Source organism: Penicillium odoratum, assembly GCF_028828045.1.
Source record: "Penicillium odoratum strain IBT 22623 chromosome Unknown utg000001l_segment0_segment0, whole genome shotgun sequence".
NCBI lineage: Eukaryota > Fungi > Ascomycota > Eurotiomycetes > Eurotiales > Aspergillaceae > Penicillium > Penicillium odoratum.
This window is the reverse complement of record NW_026643143.1, coordinates 1,876,921-1,895,704: the sequence shown is the minus strand read 5'-3', so window position 1 is coordinate 1,895,704 and position 18,784 is coordinate 1,876,921. Positions and strand designations below refer to the sequence as shown.

General features: G+C 48.9%; 9 protein-coding genes across 9 annotated transcripts; 5 read left to right on the top strand and 4 right to left on the bottom strand.

Moving 5' to 3' along the window:
• Positions 1-61: 61 nt before the first annotated feature.
• N7520_000688 (uncharacterized protein) lies at positions 62-1,653 on the top strand (the record flags this gene model as incomplete). The annotated part of the gene is made up of 4 exons (XM_057134623.1): positions 62-207; positions 257-625; positions 682-962; positions 1,016-1,653. 4 exons carry the CDS (start codon positions 62-64, stop codon positions 1,651-1,653), a joined length of 1,434 nt encoding a protein of 477 aa, XP_057000559.1.
• A 677-nt stretch (positions 1,654-2,330) lies between these two features.
• N7520_000687 (uncharacterized protein) lies at positions 2,331-4,319 on the top strand (the record flags this gene model as incomplete). The annotated part of the gene is made up of 3 exons (XM_057134622.1): positions 2,331-2,961; positions 3,078-3,148; positions 3,207-4,319. 3 exons carry the CDS (start codon positions 2,331-2,333, stop codon positions 4,317-4,319), a joined length of 1,815 nt encoding a protein of 604 aa, XP_057000558.1.
• A 98-nt stretch (positions 4,320-4,417) lies between these two features.
• On the bottom strand, positions 4,418-5,726 carry N7520_000686 (putative mitochondrial carrier protein; the record flags this gene model as incomplete). Its single annotated transcript, XM_057134621.1, has 3 exons — positions 4,418-5,298; positions 5,381-5,570; positions 5,697-5,726. 3 exons carry the CDS (start codon positions 5,724-5,726, stop codon positions 4,418-4,420), a joined length of 1,101 nt encoding a protein of 366 aa, XP_057000557.1.
• A 428-nt stretch (positions 5,727-6,154) lies between these two features.
• On the bottom strand, positions 6,155-7,431 carry N7520_000685 (putative eukaryotic translation initiation factor 3 subunit EifCh; the record flags this gene model as incomplete). The annotated part of the gene is made up of 4 exons (XM_057134620.1): positions 6,155-6,731; positions 6,788-7,257; positions 7,331-7,370; positions 7,424-7,431. The coding sequence occupies 4 exons, from the start codon at positions 7,429-7,431 to the stop codon at positions 6,155-6,157; spliced, it is 1,095 nt and encodes a 364-aa protein (XP_057000556.1).
• A 481-nt stretch (positions 7,432-7,912) lies between these two features.
• N7520_000684 (arylformamidase) lies at positions 7,913-9,044 on the top strand (the record flags this gene model as incomplete). The annotated part of the gene is made up of 2 exons (XM_057134619.1): positions 7,913-8,028; positions 8,129-9,044. The coding sequence occupies 2 exons, from the start codon at positions 7,913-7,915 to the stop codon at positions 9,042-9,044; spliced, it is 1,032 nt and encodes a 343-aa protein (XP_057000555.1).
• A 235-nt stretch (positions 9,045-9,279) lies between these two features.
• Positions 9,280-10,394, bottom strand: N7520_000683 (casein kinase II subunit beta family protein; the record flags this gene model as incomplete). Its single annotated transcript, XM_057134618.1, has 3 exons — positions 9,280-9,771; positions 9,826-10,071; positions 10,335-10,394. 3 exons carry the CDS (start codon positions 10,392-10,394, stop codon positions 9,280-9,282), a joined length of 798 nt encoding a protein of 265 aa, XP_057000554.1.
• A 1,400-nt stretch (positions 10,395-11,794) lies between these two features.
• N7520_000682 (uncharacterized protein) lies at positions 11,795-13,389 on the top strand (the record flags this gene model as incomplete). Its single annotated transcript, XM_057134617.1, has 5 exons — positions 11,795-11,837; positions 11,890-12,668; positions 12,716-13,144; positions 13,194-13,280; positions 13,333-13,389. The coding sequence occupies 5 exons, from the start codon at positions 11,795-11,797 to the stop codon at positions 13,387-13,389; spliced, it is 1,395 nt and encodes a 464-aa protein (XP_057000553.1).
• A 576-nt stretch (positions 13,390-13,965) lies between these two features.
• Positions 13,966-15,216, top strand: N7520_000681 (glycoside hydrolase family 7 protein; the record flags this gene model as incomplete). The annotated part of the gene is made up of 1 exon (XM_057134616.1): positions 13,966-15,216. One exon carries the CDS (start codon positions 13,966-13,968, stop codon positions 15,214-15,216), a length of 1,251 nt encoding a protein of 416 aa, XP_057000552.1.
• Positions 15,217-15,473: 257 nt separating this feature from the next.
• N7520_000680 (uncharacterized protein) lies at positions 15,474-17,126 on the bottom strand (the record flags this gene model as incomplete). The annotated part of the gene is made up of 1 exon (XM_057134615.1): positions 15,474-17,126. One exon carries the CDS (start codon positions 17,124-17,126, stop codon positions 15,474-15,476), a length of 1,653 nt encoding a protein of 550 aa, XP_057000551.1.
• Between the last annotated feature and the right edge of the window lie 1,658 nt (positions 17,127-18,784).

Sequence of the window (18,784 nt, the reverse complement as noted above, 5' to 3'; positions counted from 1 at the left end):
ATAGTATGAACAGCATCCACATTCTGCCTTACTCCACTGTGCATAATTGCATAATTTGACCATGTTCTCAAAGAAGCCTGAGACCGTTGAGTCCGAGTCTTCTCCGGATGTCGCATCTGGGGAAGTTGAGACCTCCCACAAGATTTGCTACACACGATACAACTCGCCTTTCTGGCAGATTGTGATCGTCAGCTTTGTTGCCTTTGGGTATGTTCTATTCCTTGATAAATGATCGGGTTGACTAATTTATCCACAGTTGTCCTGGCATGTACAATGCTTTGTCCGGCATTGGAGGTGGTGGTCAATTGGACACTACCACATCGGCCAAAGGCCACATAGCCTTGTCATCCGTCAGTGCTGCGGGAAATCTACTCATCGCTCCAGTTGTGACCAATATCCTGGGTCCTAAGTGGACTATTCTCGTGGGCGGTTTGCCCTATATCCTTTATGCCGGTTCGCTTTTGGCCTATACTCACACTGGCAACCAAGGCTTTGTTATTGGCGCAAGCGCCTTGTTGGGTATTGGAGCTTCTTTACTGTGGATTGCCCAGGGTGCCATCATGACTGGATATCCGTTACCACAGCAGCAAGGAAGGATGATTGGTATTTTTTGGATCATTTTCAAGTGAGTCTTCCGACCTTTAATTTTTATGATATTCAATAGTCATTGACTTCATATAGCTTGGGAGGCTTTTTGGGTGACATGATCTCGTTTGGTCTTAATTTCCACTCAAAATCGGGCACTGTGTCGGACTCTACTTATATTGCCTTCATGTGCATCATGGCCGCCGGATGCGCCTGCTCCCTGGCACTTCTCAAGCCTTACAATGTCATCCGTGAGGATAACTCCCGTGCTGCTACTAAACGTGCCCCGCGTGTTTTGGACGAATTTGTTGGAGTGATGAAGGTTTTCAAGGACTGGCGAGTAATCTCGCTTATTCCATTCTGGATGGCCGCCAACTGTGAGAGAAGAGTTTGATGAAATGCTATGAAGTCAGTTTCTAATATTCACTAGATGCCTACAACTACCAGCAAAACACCTTCAATGCCAAGCTGTTCACCATCCGCACCCGCAGCTTCAACGGCGCCATGTACTGGCTTGCACAAATGGTATCTAGTTATCTGTTTGGTCTCTTCCTCGACAACAAGTTCATGACCCGTCGGATGCGGGGAATCTGGGGATTTGTCATAACCGCTATTATCTCTATGGCCGTGTGGTCTGGGGGTCTGGCGGCGCAACTCAAGCGGGCCCCCAACAGCGACTACTATGGACTCAACGAATTGGACCTTATCACATCTGGATCCAAATTCGCCGGTCCATTTCTGCTTTACTTTTTCTATGGCGGCTTCGATGCCGTGTGGCAGACACTAGTCTACTGGACGATCGGCTATCTATCCCACGAGTCTCCCGAGCAAGCCGCACGGTATGTGGGCGCTTTCAAGTGCGCGGAGGCGGTCGGAAGTGCGATAGCATCCAAGGTCAACTCAGACAAGACGAACTACAATATAGAATTTGCTGTTGATTGGTCTTTTGTGGTCTTCGCCTTGATCTGGGCTATCCCATTCGCGTGGTCAATTCAAGACGTCCCCGCGCATTCTGGACAGGACACGGAATACGTTGAGCAGTCGAAAACTTCAGATGAACAGGCTTGAGCAACTGCCGGGGGGTGAAATTCCTATAAATTTGTTATCTTGCTATTAAATAGAGACGAGTGTATCGGGTTATGGCTCAGGATTGGCTTGATTGGCGGAAATTTCCTTAGCTTCATTCAAGGCTAATCGGTAGTTCGACCGCGGTGATTTGAAGAACACATGATCCCCTCTTTGACCCGAATCTCATCCAATTAGCGATCGGATGTTGTGCCACTATCATTAAGCGAACTTTACATCTGGCGCAAAAGAGGGGAAGGTGATAAGATCCAAGAAGGTTGCTACGGTTCCATCTATCCTATCGTGCTTTTCTAAATTAACTGAAATTTTGAGACATTTGAATTGATTTAAATTTTGAAGTACCGTTTTCAAAAGTTTTTGATGATAATTATGAGTCCGGCTCAACCACGCACATATACCTGCAAAGAGGATGGGTGCGATAGAACCTTCTTACGCAAGGAGCATCTTCAACGACATCGGCTGAATCGTAAGACTTAGTCCCATGGGCCTCAATCTTGCGGGAAATAGACATAGATATTCACGAGTTCTTAGATGAACCTGAGAAGATTTTCTCTTGCGACGTCTGTCCCAAACGATTCGTCCGTCGCGATCTTTACCAGAGACATAAATCTCGCCATGAGAAAGGAATGTTATTTTTTCGCAACTCCGGAGGCTTGAAGATGTCCCAAGAGCCACATTCTGAGAATGCCCCAGCACAAGTCCCTATGCATCCAAATCAATCCTTGGATGATGAAATGAGCCACCAAGAAGCCATACCAGCTGTTCAATTCGCTGAAGTAGACAACAGTACTATGTTCTGGCAAGATCTTCCTGAACTTCAAACGCAGAGAAATGATCTTGAATGGCTATTTGAACCACTGCAAGGCATACCTCAAGCCTCTGCACTTCCATCGGAGTGGACATTCAATGCGCCGAACTTGGAAAATTCCACCATCTGGCAAACCGAGACAGACTTAAATGTGATCGTGGATAAGAAGAGTCCTCCCGGGCTAGAAGAATGGACATTAGCGCACTCGCGTCTAATTCCCGCGCTTAATCAACTCGATATAAGCGTCCTCTACTCGCCGTTCTTTGAAGTCGAGAATCTCAAAATATTTTACGACTTGTACTTTGAGAACTATCATCCACATTTCCCCATATTCCATCGACCAACGATGATTTTGTCTGATATTGAGCCATTACTACTTGTTTCACTTCTAACTTTAGGCTCAACAATGTCGGATGATATGCACTTATATGAATTGGGTCAGCAGGTTCATGACGCTCTTCGTCTTATAATCATCAATGTCGGTAAACCGTTCAGTTCCAGATTGCTTGCAAATGTGTGCACTAACAACGCGAGAAGAGCGGAGCATTTGCATCCCCAATTCAGTTATGGTGTTTACAAGCATTACTCATGATTCAAGCTCATGGCAAGATGAAGTCTTCACGGAAGAACTACGAGATGGCACATGTGTTCCACGGCGCCATAGTCACAGTAAGTCTCACAGCTAATAATCCGAGCTACATAAATGACAAACACTAAATTCCACTAGATGATGAAACGAGGCAGTGTGTATCCTGCTTCTTCAACAATCCGCGCCCCCCACCAAGTGATCAATCTCCAACTAGAATGGCATCAATGGGTAAAAGAAGAATCCTGGCGCCGAACCGCATTTTTCGCATTCTGCATGGATGCTCAACACGCCTGTTTATTCGGCCATAGCCCAATTCTCTCCGTCAATGACTTAGAAATGACACTCCCATGCAAGGAAATTCTCTGGGAAAGTTTATCTCCGGAGTCATGGTACGATCTCTGCCAACGAGACTCGAAATCCTCTTCTGCACATTTCTTACCGACCTTGAAAGCCTTGTTACAAGATGCGATCACACCCGCGGCTTATAGCGAGTATGCACGTTTTATTCTTCTCCATGGTTTGATAAGTTTGCAAACGCATCTGCAGTCGACGTCGCGCTTGACAATGGGCATTGAAAAGGGTAGTACGGAAGACCCTAAATCAGTATCTGATCCATCTGGAGCCAAATCTTCCACGCTGAAGGCTTCGCCGCCGTGGGCGAATATGATCAGTACCGCTATCGCCGCTTGGTCGGATTGTCTCTTGTCCCTTCAGCCCTCTCTGTGCCTTGAAGCGGCTCGCCCATTGTATAGAATGGCGCAGATTACCCTGCACGTTAGCATGGTTGACTTGCTTACGCTGGCGATGGATCCGGATCATCTTGGTAGTGCTCATGCGCGGAGTACTTACGACGAGGCCAAGGCACGGATGTCGGCTTGGGCTACCACGAAGTCGGCTCGCGAGGCAGTTCGATATTCTTTGCTTCTAGTGCAAGAGACAATGTTTTCCGGTCATAGATACCGGGCTTCTGATGACAATATTGCCCCACGACCTTGGTGTTTATACGTTGCGGCCTTGACCTTGTGGATGTATGGGGTCATGACTGAAGGTCCTGCATCTCCTGAGATTGAAGAGTCCAAAGCAGAGGAATACTTGATCCAGATGACAAGGGCGCTGAAGGGGGGTCAGATGGACTATGTAGAGGCGAATCAGACGGCCGGGTTGATGCGTGCAGTGCGTGACGCGTTAGAAAACTGTCGCTGGGAGTTGCTACAGGATGCCCATGAAATTTTAGGACGGCTCGGTGGATAAAAGCACAATCGCTGATCTGTACAGCTAAGAGACACTTTACATAATTACAAATTAAGGCCAAATGCTGTCTGTATACCCGCTAAGATAATCAACAAGGTCTAGATAACTACTTCCCCATCCTCCTTAATGCCCTCCGTTCTCTTGCGTCGATTTTCCAGAACCATCCTTCCGCCTTCATACATGCTAAGATAGAGACTCATTGAAATAGCCGTCCATAAAGACCGGATAGCACCACCCTTGAACAAGCCTTTCACCCCTTCCTTGCGAAATATCTCCTTTCCAATAATCAATGCCCCGCTTTTACCCTTTCGCTTTGAGTTCCCCTCTGCACCATCAATATGAGCTCGCGGCTCAGACTCCTGTCCCGATATATCCGTAGCAGCAGAAAGCATGACCCTTGTTTTCACAACATCAACAGGCGTAGTCACAAAAGAAGCAATGGTCCCCGCCACAGCGGCCGAAGCCCCAGTTATCCCCGCTCTCTCAATAAGCGCTTCTCTCTGCCTAGACGACGATTTACGATCATCTACCCCAGAACTTTCCCGCTGTCCCTTCCGTCCTCGTCTCCAATCAGTGAGGCGCTCGCGAAAAAACTCAAACATCGGAAACTGGAGTCCCGTAAACGGAAGATTACGCCCCACAAGAGCAGTGTATCCACTCCAAAGACGCCAGGGATGGGATTTGAAGCGTGAAATAACCTGTCGCATAGCCGATGTGTTGTTTTTGGTATGCTTGTTGCTGTTGACCATCTGCGCGTTTTGTTTTATGACTTCTGCTGGTGTAAGCAAGAGGCATGAGACCATTTCGGCAGATGAGGAGGCGATGGCGTGAATAATTGGTGTTGGGAGAGAGTGGGTGAATGGCAGACGGAGTGTGGAGCGTGAGTGTCGAGATTGAGATTCAGATTCTGGTCCTTGATTGTTGGATGAATTGTAGAAGGCATATTTGACTGCTTCGTAGGTTGTGAAAAAGGCTCCGGCTGAATTAGATGTGTGTTAATACAATATTGGATGTATAGATGAAGAAATTATGAAGATATGATGTCAAGTTGTCGAACATACAAGCTGGAATTGTAGAGAATACAACACTCCACACACCCTGGTATAGACCACGAAAAAGTACATTGCGCTTTACAGCACCTGTACGCGCATCCTTGAAGACTTGTTCATAGTTCGGGGATTGAATGCGGGTTTTCAAGGTGTCAAATGGGAAGACGACGAAATCCACGGTGATGGCAGCAAACGCGCCGGCCTGTTTAGGCCGTTAGCTGGCTTCTTTTCCATATTGCGCTTGGTCTGTTTAATGCGAGCCACTGGGACGGTCTAGTTCAAGGTGGAGCAAGGAGCATAAGAACGCCGATCAGATGTGGGTACTTACAATCCAGATATCTGTGTGGCTATTATACATTGTAGAAAGCTCCGACCGAAGCACCAAGAAATCCCTGTTGATGTTTGCAAGAACAACCCTGGAGAGAAAGAGATATCTATAGTGAAAAGATATCTCCATTGCCATGCAATGTCGCATGTCGATGAAGTCATACATGTCACATGACTTAAAATGCCCTATAGATTAGGGCTGAATTTACTGATAGATCGACCAAGATACTAGATCAATGTATAAATCAATGTGCAAATAAACATTCATGTCTAAGTAAAGTCATTGTTTTCTATGAACGCATCTGAGTCCATATGTGTCAAAAAAAGTAGACAAGAAAGACTCAACGTCGTCATGGATACAAAAAGAAAGAGGAAGTCGTATAAACATCCAGAGAACATTTTCCCTCCCTACGCCGTAATAAGGTCATGCAATCCCAAAAGCCTCAGGTCCACACACATCTAGTTCGCAGTCTCAGGCAGCAAGTTGCCCTTGGCAGCAAACATCTTGCCAGTAGTCGACGAGACAAAGCTGTCGACCTGGCGAGAGAACTGCTCCACCTGGCGGGTGTTGAGCATGCTCTCCAGCCGGCTGGGCTCAGCGGGGAGCTTGAACAGACGCTGCCACTCGTCCTCGGGGAGCAGGGGTTGCTTGAGGGTGGCGCGGGTGGCGTTCTCCTGGGCGCGCTTCTGCTTCCAGTTGTTGATCTTGGTCTGCTCGCGACCGAGCACACGCTGGTAGTACTGGTAGTTGTTGACCTCGGTGTTGTGGGCCTCGATGCTGTCCAGCAGGAGGTCACAGTTCTTCTCCAGGAACGGGTCGATGCTGAGGGACAAGTTGTCGAAGTTGGGGGTGAGGATGGTAGATTTGTTGAAGGGGCCGGCCTCAAGAGCGGCGAGCGAGGGCGGGAGGTCAGTCGAGACAGAAGGAGTAGGGTTCTGCAACTGGTGGATGAAGGAGGTAATCAGGTGCGAGTTGTGGATCTCCACGGGGAGCTCCTCGAAGATGTCTTGGTAGCGGAGGTTGGACTTTTGCAGCCTGCATGTCCGTTAGTATAAAAATTTTGAGCATTTGAAGAAACTTTCGTAACATACTCCTCTGAGTTGAACTTGTTCTCCTTGAATGCCTCCATGAACTTAGCGGAGAGGCGGAACGCCCGCAGGCTGAGGGCACCCTGAGCGCTGCGGCTGACGTCGTGAACCAGCGCAACTGTCCGCTCGTTCAGCTCCTTCTGATAGTAAAATTGGTTCTCGATTACGTTCATGTTGACAAAGTTGCCCATGTTGGCGCTGGTGTACCATCCGACGTTGTTGGCGTCAATGTTGACCTCGCGGATCATGCGAATCATCTCAGCCTGGTAGGCGGCGTTACCCTTGGCGCGGGGAGCAGCAGCGGCGGGGTTGGGAGAGGCGTTGTCGAAGTGCGACTCGGTGGGCATCTCAACAACGGGGAAAGGGAAAGAGTTGGTGATCTCGAGGGTGTTGTCAAAGTCCATGCCGACAAGACATCCGGTCGCGGTAGTCGGGAAGGTCTGATTGCAGTGCTTGATGATTTTCATCACCACCTAGAGCATCGAACATGAGTATTTCTTGCTGGCGAGGGCAGGGCAGATTTTCAAGATTTGGAGGGGATCGTACCAGGGCCTCGACCTTAACGGCCACGAGGGGGGCTTGTGCTCTAGGCGATACATTAGTCGGAGAATCATAGGAGTTTTCTTGAATCAATCATACTCGGCCATATTGAAAGGTGGTTGCACCGGGTATAGGAGTGGGTTGAGACTCTTTGATGGGGAAGAGCGGTTTGTGTGAGAACAATTCAGACGGGTGGTCCTAATTGGGTTTAGCGTGGTACGGGAAGGCTGTATTATATTACATGTTATTTGTACCTCTTAAACTGACCAGTGAGGGGTATTACCGTATGATAACACCCAGAGTTCTTCGCCGCAACTCCACATTGTGCCTGAAAACAGTCCAGTCGACTTGATTCACCCTGTAAACACCAGAGATTACATGGATACAATTGTCTGTTTGGACCGAATGATCTAGAGCATTGATCTCTACATAAGTCTCAGCTTTCTTCTGAACTACTAGCTACCTCACTTGTAAAAGACCCTTAGTCATGCAAAGCGGAGATTGTCCCACTTCCGCTACCGCAGCCTATCGATACCATTATCAGGTTGGAACTTGAGCATTCCTTCATTCTTTGCATATTCCAACGCCATGAGCCCCGAGCAAGTTCATCCAGTGACAAGGACTGTCACTTATGGCAGATCTCATGCTCTACAGACCATCAACGTCACACCACTGAACACAAACCAAGATGGTTACTGGGTGATGTACGCCCCCAAAGCAACCCCCACCATGGATCTGATCAACAGGACCAGCAGTCGCAAGTATGTTAGAGCAGAGTGACTAAAGAACCAACCCCCAACACAGCTATATCCACGGTGGCGCGTGGCGAGATCCAACAGTAACTTCCTCCGCCTTCGACAAAGCCGCGACTATCCTGCGCAACTCTCCCGGCCTTCCAATCTCCGGCATCGCTTCAATCTCCTACCGACTGAGCGCACACCCAGGCTATCCCCAAGATCCCTCCAAAACACCATCCAATGAATATCGTGATGCGAAGCACCCAGATCATATCCGCGACGTCGAAGCTGCTCTGGCATTCCTGCAGAATACTTACGGCTTTGGTCCCCGCTATATCCTCGTCGGTCACAGTTGTGGTGCCACACTAGCATTTCAGGCTGTTATGGGTGCTGTAGCGAACCACCGAGAGCAATCGTTTAATGGCGGGCCTGATGATGACGGGGCAGGTGCGCGGGTCTCGATGTCCCCCGGTCCGTTGCCGCCTAAACTGTCGGCGCATCCAGCGGCGATTGTGGGTGTCGCGGGAATATATGATTTGCGGAGGTTACAAGATACCCATCGAAATATTGGGGCGTACAGGGAGTTTATTGAGGGGGCGTTTGGGAGTGATGTGATGCTCTGGGATGGGGTGTCGCCAGCGCAAATGGTTGGGTCGCGAGGTGTCGAGGGTGGCTGGAGTACTGGACGCTTAGTCGTGCTGGCACATTCCAAAGATGATGAGCTTGTGGATGAGGGACAAGTCGAGGAAATGCGAGAGGCGTTGAAAGGGTGGGAAGCGGGACAAGCTCGGATTCCAGTGCGAGAATTGTCGAGTCGCGGTAGACGCGTCCAGCTATTGTCTATCGAAGGTGAGCATGACGACGCATGGATTCATGGCGAAGGACTGGCACGAGCAGTCAAGTTTGCTTTTGTTGAATTGCAGAAGATGGGACTGGCACCTGAGCCCGAAGTATTGGGAGACTCTAGCAGTATATACACATAGACGAACACTGAGCAAGTTAAATAAAACACTACTGTACGAGATATGATATCGTATTTGATCTCCTTCATTCGGTTCTGTTGGAGATGGGGGGAGAGATTGATGTAGATACAGTCGAAGATCGGCCCAGGCGGGCCAGAGAAAGCCATTATTCGTTAACGCATATCACAAAAGACCAAATGCTAGGAAATCCCTCGGTACGCCGAATTTGCCCGTAAAGATCGATCGTGGGGTGCAATTAGTTGCCAAGATCCATGCGACCAGACGCCGCATCTCCAGCGACCTTTTCGGTCTTTGCTTCAGGGGCCTCCTCGCCATACTCGAACGCATCATCTTCACTCTCACTTTCTTCGATGAACTTGTGAGTCATATCAAATTCGCTAAGACGCCAGTGAAGATCTTCCCGCTGGCCGTCTTGCCAGCGCGCCAGAGCAGCAGCGGCGTGCACCTTGAAGCCATAAATACGAGGCTCATAGCGGCGCAGGCTCTTTTCGGGGTTCAAAGCTGGGTAAACCTGGAAGAGAATGGAGTGGAACGAGGTGCCAAAGTAAGCACCATCGATTGAGGCATGGCGGGAGGACTTAGGGTTGTAGATGTCCTCGCATTTGGGGCAGTAGAGTTTAACGGTGGTCGAGTTGGGAAGATCGGCCTGACCCATAGGCAAAAGAGGATGTCCATCACACATGACGCGGGGGCATTTGCCAAAGTCACACTTCTTGTACTTGTCAAGCTGGAAACACTGTTAGCCTGATTTCCAGCGCGTGGAAACGAAAACAAAGCATACCATTTTTGCCAGCCCACGGGTAGTGACAATGTAACGCGCATGGACCAGTCCATACAGATGACGGGCAGACTTCTCAATCTGCTCTCGTAGATCATCATCGGCATCAAGATCGAAGACATCAGTCACAAGATCGAGTGCATATTGGTAGTATGGAACTTCGGTATTCAGGCCCGTGAGGTTGAATCGGTCAGTCAAGTAATCCTCATCAATCTCGCAGAAGTACTCGTTTCCTCGCGATGAGACAAACTAAAATCCAAGTAAGAAGAGTCAGCGCATTTCATCCACTAACAGAAAGCCGCATTCGGTCGGGTTAGGGCAGGGTGGTCTAAACAACACATAGGGCCTGTTCAGCTCATAAGACCATCAGCAACCCGGCCCCTTTTGGTGCCTTTGCGGAGTGTTTGTCACACATAAAGATGCATGGCAATATCACATGCAAGACCTTCTTATCCACAAAACCCGCCTGCGGGGCACAGATTCCCGTTGCAGTTCCCCAGGAAATCACATACCCAGTCTCGCCAGTAACTAGTATAGTCACTATCCGTCTCACTATTGAAGTCCTCCATCATTGTGGTGGTCAAGAGATCTCTGTCGGGTTCCGCTCTAGGTTGCTTTGCTTCCGCGGAGTCGAGGGGTAGGTGAGGGTGACAGCCACAGAATTGGGTGGATCAACCCCGGGGTGTCGTAAACCCCCACGACTTTTCAGGCTGCACAATGAAGGCGCCGAGTATGTTTCAGATTAAAGATTCACAGTTTGAGTCTCCAAGAGGTGGGAGAGCGTAGCTGTGGATGGCTGGAGGTGAGGGTGTCGTTAATGGAAATGATTAAAGTGCGAATTGGGCGGTGATGATACTGCCAGGTGATCCACTGCCGATCGTGGTTTACCGTTTGACTGCACCATTTCTACCAAGTTTCGACTATCCAGCTCTATTTCACTAACATTCTACTTTAATATTGGCCATTCGATACATTTGACCGTCAAGATTATTATTATATAAGCTCTAGAATGAAGACCTGTCCCGAGCCAATTGTCATGATTCATCCCCATCCCTATTGCTCAGCACTTATACTCACGTCCATCTAATTTTATCGGCATGCTTCACTTATCTCCATCCTGGTCTCAAGGCACCGAATTTAGTGACGGAAGGAATGGCCAACCGAGTATGAAATACTTTCACATAAGCATTGTTGTACACGGACCATTGCCTCAGTCAGATACTTCGAGGGAATTACCTTGCTCAGACTCAGTACCCCCGAGTCTAGAACGAGCTTGGCATCAAGTCCACGGGAACTTTCGTAGCAAGGCCAGAATTCAGTTCCACGGCGAGCATATATTGTGAAATAGTGAGCATGGCCACGCCTTCAAGAAGTTGCCCAAAGGTGATTACCGTGAGCGCGGGTGGGACGTCATGCAAGAGTGTAGGTTTTGACTGCTTTACAAGATTGCTTCCAGGCGAGGCCACACTCAAGGCTAAAGATAGCTTGATAAAATGATATGGCCGAGAGATGCAATTGTGCTGAATGGGATTGCCAGGCCAGCACTGATGGACATCAGTATTCCTCAGAGGAATGTGGGATATAGAGTAACCTGTCACAGTTGCCATACGCCGGCAAAAATGATGGCAATGACTGGACCGACGGTTCGAGGGAGGTTTCTGACGCCAGATTGTTGAAAGAAATATATGAGAAGCTAGAGAAGATTAGTCTGAGTGCAGAATAAGGGACTTTTCCAGCCCACATGATATGCAGTACATAAAGCGTGCCTGAACAGGCAAAATAAATGCGTTACATAGGCAAAGCATTAGAGACCGGAAGCGCCTGGCAGTGATCGTTGAGATGATATACTATGGCCATGCGGCCCAGGCCCCCCAGCCCCACACCGCCCGCTTACCCCCCACTGTAAGATCTGCACAAGGCCGTGATCTTTTCCAGTTCATCTCGTGACTGAAAACATCTGCTTTATGTCGCAATGGGCTCCAAGACACCTGAAAACGAGGGCCAAAATGGCGGCAGTGAGTATCCACATTTTTAGCATCTTGCTGGATCTTGCTCACCCGTGAATAGATGATCCGTCCGGCTCAACCAAAGCAAACACCACTGGCGGAGAACCACGAGGAGCCCACCTGGCCCGAGATGGGGATGGAAGTCTGGGTGATGGAGACAGCGATGACGACGACGGCGATAATCAGCCCGGGGCTGCTACCGAGTCGCTAAATCTCCACAACATCCCGACAGACGCTTCAAAGAAGAAGAAAAGAAAGAAGAACAAGAAGAAGACGACAGTCAAACAGTCGTCCCCTCCTCGAATCCCCCTCACCAAGATCTACCGCAATGATCATTATCTCAGTGGAGAGCTACAGAGCTATGAATCTGTTGTTGAGAATACGGCTCGCACAACGGCCGAGGAAAGACGCTACGAATCCCGCCTCCTCACCCAGGACCAAACTTGGCTCACCAACTACCGCAAGGCAGCTGAAGTCCACCGCCAGGTCCGACGGTGGACGCAAGACAACGTTCGGCCGGGTCACACTCTCTCGCAGGTTGCTGACGATATCGACGAAGGCGTGAGGGCGCTACTTGATAATCCTGGTCTTGAAACTGGAAGTTGCCTTGTGTCCGGGCTGGGTTTCCCAACGGGACTTGCGCTGAACAACTGTGTTGCGCATTATACGCCCAATCCCGGTCAAAAGGAAATTGTCCTTCAATCGACTGATGTCCTGAAGGTGGACTTTGGTGTCCATATCAACGGCTGGATTGTTGACAGTGCGTTCACTATGTCATTTGATCCAACGTATGACAACTTGCTTGCTGCGGTTAAAGATGCAACAAATACTGGTATCAAGGTGAGACAAACACATTTAATTCTTACTTGCAAAACTGACTCGATTAGAATGCCGGTGTCGATGTCCGAATCAGCGATGTCAGCGCTGCTATCCAAGAGACCATGGAAAGCTACGAAGTTGAGATCAGAGGCAAAACCTATCCCGTGAAACCGGTGCGTGATCTCAGCGGTCACAACATCGGACATTACCAGATCCACGGCGGAAAGTCGATCCCCTTTGTGAAAACGAAAGATCAGACTAAAATGGAAGAGCGAGAGATTTTCGCAATCGAAACATTCGGGTCTACGGGTCTTGGAAAAACCCGAGACGGACCTGGTGTCTACGGTTATGGCAAAAATCTGCATGCCCCCAAGAAAGTGATCACTCCTCTTGCCTCGGCCCGATCTCTGTACAAAACGATCAACGACAACTTTGGTACAATTGTGTTTTGTCGCCGATACCTTGAACGCCTTGGTGTCGATCGTTATCTGGCAGGCGTGAGTGTATATTATTCCACTTTTGTGGTGCTCTGTTGACATTGAATAGATGAACAGCCTTATCTCCCAAGGAGTGGTGGATCTTTATCCACCCCTCATGGACATTGAGGGGTCATACTCCGCCCAGTTCGAGCATGTATGATTCTCTGCGGTTTGAGATTCATGGTCATTAAGCTAACCTTTTTTAGACCATCTTACTGGGTGAGTCCAGCAAGGAAGTCATCAGTCGCGGAGATGACTACTGATCTCAGGTGATCGCAACACGCGTGAAGCACCTGATTTATTTACAGTCATCCAACATGGCCACTAGTTACTTATCACAAATATTTTGTTGCATTGTCCATTCAACATTGTCGTTGCACATGTGACTCTAGACAAAAAGTCTCGAGTCTAGCTCAAGTCTGAATTGCTATTGCTAGCTCACCCAAATACATTCATTTAAGCAATATATATCTTTGTCGATGATATACCATTCCATATTTCGTTTCATTCAATTCTTCCTCAAGTAAATGCGGTTTTTCCACTGGTGGAACGACGGATAATCTCTATAGTCGCGTAAACTGCGGGGGTAAACAAATGCTCCACTAGCATTCCAAGCTTCCCCTGATCCTCACCCGAGACCCCTGAAAAGGGGCGTGACTAGGTATTGACTATGCGCTAACCGACGCCTTCCTCAATTGAGCGTCCGCTTTCTTTTGGGAACGGATTCCTCACACGTACAGGGACAGGGGTGAATCCACTGTATCATAAAATTGAAATAAATACTTCGCGTTCGGTTCTCACTCCAGAAAACACTCAGCACAATAATCATGCATAGAAAAATGACGCGTCTTCTCGTGACAGCATATCTTCTCTATTTAGCAACAGCACAACAAATCGGCAAAATCCCAGAAGTCCACCCAAAACTTCAAACATGGAAATGCAGCTCAACCACAGGCTGCGCTCCGCACGACACATCCGTCGTTCTAGATGCCCTCTCACACCCCTTACACGAAGTAGGTAATAGCAGCGTCTCCTGCGGGAACTGGGATACCGGCCTAAACCCCACGCTCTGCGCAACGGAGAAATCCTGTGCAAGAAACTGCGTCCTAGAAGGAACGGACTATGCTGCGCATGGCGTGCAGACGGCGGGCGATAGTCTTATTCTGCATCAGTACCTTACCAGCGATGGGACGGTTACTGCTGTATCGCCACGTGTGTATTTGCTCGATGAGAGCGGGACGAAGTACGATATGCTCCGGATGTTGAATCAGGAAATCAGTTTTGATGTTGACGTTTCTGGACTTGTGTGTGGGATGAACGGTGCACTTTATTTGGCTGAGATGGAGGAGGGTGGGGGGAGAGGGGCTTTGAATCCTGCTGGGGCGACTTATGGTACTGGGTACTGCGATGCGCAGTGTTCTGTTGATCCGTGGATTAATGGAGTTGCGAATGTTGGTGGGAATGGGGCTTGTTGTAATGAAATGGATCTTTGGGAGGCCAATTCGTTGGCTACGGCTTTGACGCCGCATGCGTGCAATATTACTGGGGTTTATTCTTGTGAGGGGGATCTGTGTGGAAGTGATGGGGTTTGTGATAAGTCTGGGTGTGGGTTCAATCCTTATGCGCTTGGGGATCATGATTATTATGGGTATAAGGACGTGGTGGATACTTCGAGGCGGTTCACTGTTGTGACTCAGTTTGTGACGGATGATCATACGACGAAGGGTGTTTTGAGTGAGATCCGACGGTTGTATGTGCAGGATGACAAGGTTATCCAAAATGCCGTTGTGGATGTGAAGGGAGTGGAAATTGACTCTCTGACGGAGGAGTATTGTTCGGAGTCTGCGAGTTATTTTGAGGATATGGGTGGCCTGAAGCAAATAGGCAAGGCACTTGGACGTGGAATGGTTCTAATCTTCAGTATCTGGAATGATTCTGGTGCTTATATGAACTGGCTTGACAGTGGCAGTGCTGGTCCTTGTAACAGCACGGAGGGAAATCCTACTCTGATCCAGGCCCAACATCCGAAAACTTCAGTGACGTTCTCAAACATCAGATGGGGAGATATCGAATCAACGTTTACTCGATGAATTTCAAATCAAATCATTTCATTCCATTCGTCCACCTACTCTAGCTAACTCGTGCCCTCGTGCCCTAAATCTAATCATGATAGAAAAGAGTGTATACAGTTCGTGCTATCATTAATCAATCATCATCGCATGAAAATCATTCAAAAACTCTTGCAATCGTGCTATCCTTTTCTATCAGATTGGTTAGCAATATCCATATATATTAAAAGTGAAGGACGTACCAGGATTTATCTTGGGAAAATCCGCCATATGATCCCTTATTGAGCCATGGTAGCGGTGGCCTTGAGGTCCTTGAGGTCCTTGCCATCCTGATCCTTGTTCTCGTGACGATGCTCGCCGTTGCGCTCAGCGCCCTTCTGGCCGTTCATGATAGCACCAGTGGCCTGGGGGTGAGGCAAGTTGGCCTTCTCGGTCTGCTGACCACGAGCCCAGACACGGGGAGTGGGAGTAACATGGCGGTTGGCATCCCAGTCGTGGCGACAGTCCCAGCCAGACTCGTCGTTGTAGTCGCCGTTCTTGCACTTGTCGTTGTATCCGTAGTTGTCATCATAGTTGTCGTTGTTGTTATCCTGGTTGCGGTTCCAGCCACCGAAGGGCCACCAGCGCTTGGTAACGATGGGAGTGTGGGGCAGAGCGTTCATAGCAGCGTGTTCCAGACGCTCGCCATCGTGGAACTGGTTGCCAGGGAAGTTGCGGGCCTTCAGACCACTCAGAGCTGCGGAAGTGGCATCAATGGCGTCGTGGGCATCTTCGCGGTCTTCCTCGCGATGGCGCTCGCGCTCACTCTTGCTCTCATTGTCGTCGTCGTTGTAGTATTCATCATGGGGGTAGTAGCGGGCCTTCAGGTTGGAGAGGACACCAGAGGTGATAGCAGCAGCATCCTGACGATCTTCTTCGCGGTCCTGTTCACGCTGACGCTCGCGCTCGCTCTCACGATCGCTGTTCGAGCCGCGGTAGTCACCGTTCTGGTTATCGTAGTTGGGGTAATAACGGACGTGAAGACCGGAGCCCGCACCAACCTGAGCATGGTTGTTGAGGCCATTGGTACCAGCACCACGGTTGGCACCGTTCACAGCACCAAGGCTGGCAGCTTCAAGGTTGGCAGCACCAAGGTTGGCAGCTCCAATGTTGGCAGCACCAGTTCCGGCACCAGAGACATCGGGAATGCCGGGTATACCAGGAACACCAGGGGTACCGGTACCGAGGTTGGCGGCTCCAATGTTAGGAACGCCCGCAGCACCAGGGAGAGAGAGACCACGCTTGGTATTTGCGTGCCACTGGCCATTCGCATCAGTCCAACCATTCTGGTTGTTGTTAGAGTGCCATTGACCATTAGCATCAGTCCAGCCATTCTGATCCTGGTTGTTCTTGGCGTGCCACTGACCGTTGGCATCAGTCCATCCATATTGGTTGTTGTTGTTCTGGTCGTAAGGCCAGTTACGGGCCTTGAGACCAATCCCGGGGAGACCGACACCAGGGACACCAACGCCAGGAACATCAACTTCAGGAGCACCGACGCGATGGCGACCATTGCCGAATGGACGGCCGATCATGTTGCGGCGCTGGTAGCCGTTACTCTGACCGTTGGTGTACTCATTGTTGTCGTATTGACCATTGTTATATTCGCCGGTTTGGCCTTCACCGTTGTTGTACTGGCCATTGTTGTACTGACCGTTATTGTACTGGCCATTGTTGTATTGACCATTGTTATATTGACCGTTGCTGTACTGGCCATTATTGTATTCAGAGCCAGTGTTGGGGATGAACTGCCCGTTCACATAGTGGCCCTTGCGGTACTGGCCACTAGGGTCCCAAACACCAGATTGGTCATTAGGGTCGACTGGCAAGGCCAGAGAAGTCATTGGCGAGACTGCCAAGAGGAGAAGGCCGTTGATGAGAGAGTAGCGCATGATGAACAGATAGATGAATCGTATAATGGGTTGCTTTCTGACTCTGGATCTGGAGGATCTTGAGAGTCGCTTTTGCTTGATGAGAAGGAAACAAAGACGGTCAAATAGAGATGTATTTATATTTGTTCTGGACAAAGCTCCGACTATTCAGTTACGTAGCTGATTCAGAGCTTCGTCAAGCTCTCTTCAGCTTTGATGACACTGTCTGAGCTCGGTTCGTACATCGCGTCATTGAGTTTGACTGAGGATCAGAGCATGGCTGCAAGGGACCGAACTCAACGTGTAGTCAAGAATCATTCTGCCTTGCGGGGGATTGTGTGTCGGGTTCTAAAATCTGCGTGATGATCTCAATGGCCATGGCAGACGGCCAATTGATGTTATGCGCTATATAAGTGCCCTCGCATTGCATGTCTTACTATACCACGCTTTGACTCTGCATGGTGGTCCTCGCATCTTGATCTGCAGTAGTAGCGTGCTAGTAATGCCGATCGCTCCGGAAGGGGATAAGTCGCATTCTTGCTGATCATCTGGGGTGCTGCAGATCCAAGGGGTTTTGACAAGACTTTGTTTACGCCATCAAATTTATTACATGCGTCAATTCGTGGCTCCAACCCCCCACATGCACGCTTGAATTCAGCGGCCATGTTGACATGACTAAACATGACTTAGCCCACCCAGCTAATTCTGTATTCCATTGTACTTCAATTGCATCATTCGTTTATCTTGTTACGTACCTCTGCTACTTTGGCCCCAGACCCAGGTTGGCCAGTTCTTGAAAGTGTGTACATTTTGGAGGACCTACCAGAGTACTTATAGTTACTTATAGAGAATTAATCAGTAACTGAGGGTAGAATGAGTATTTTTGATTTTCTGTCACCTTTCAATATGCGTTACTTCATGTACTTAGGAGTGTCAACATGGCCAACTGTACCCCAGGGATGTGAACCTGAGGTACTCATGAGACTGAAAACGTGTAAGACATGCAGAGAGGTTTTACTCCCAAGCCACACTACTATGTATAGTAATTTCTTGAGTGAGGGACAATTTCAAAGTGAAACGCAGATTGTGTGACATCTGGACTGGCGGTCTGAGAGTGGATGAGCTGACGAGGTTGAGCTAATTTTTAGATCATTCCAAATTCAAGTTTCTCAACCTACGTCTCAGACACCACTACTCACTGATCAACAATTCTTTTCGATCTTGCAGACTGTCCAGCTTGTTTAGAGACAATGGCCCGATTCAGAGGACTTCAACGAGTCCGAAGGGTACCTATTGCCAGAAGATGAAGACTTGCTGTGGATTGGGGACCAAGGAATAAATTGACCTCCTTCATTGAGGCTTTTCTTAGCTTTGGTTGATTGGATATTGTTCATGAGCGGCAGTTTACTTATATTCATCTGGCGAGATGACCTAGCTGGACTCTGCACTCATCATTTCTCTCAGTGTTGTGGGCTAGCTATATTCATACCAGAATTGTGCTAAATCCAGTCAGCATCAACTATGAAGAATGTGGGAGCGACGTATAGTTTGCGGCAATTCAATGGTTAGCTCCTTGAGCAGTATATTTTCCGTCAAGATGCAAGTTCAGAATTAGATGCTGATTGGGAATCTCTCGGAGTGAATCGTCAGTCTATTCCCTGTTTTTTTTCACATCCCAT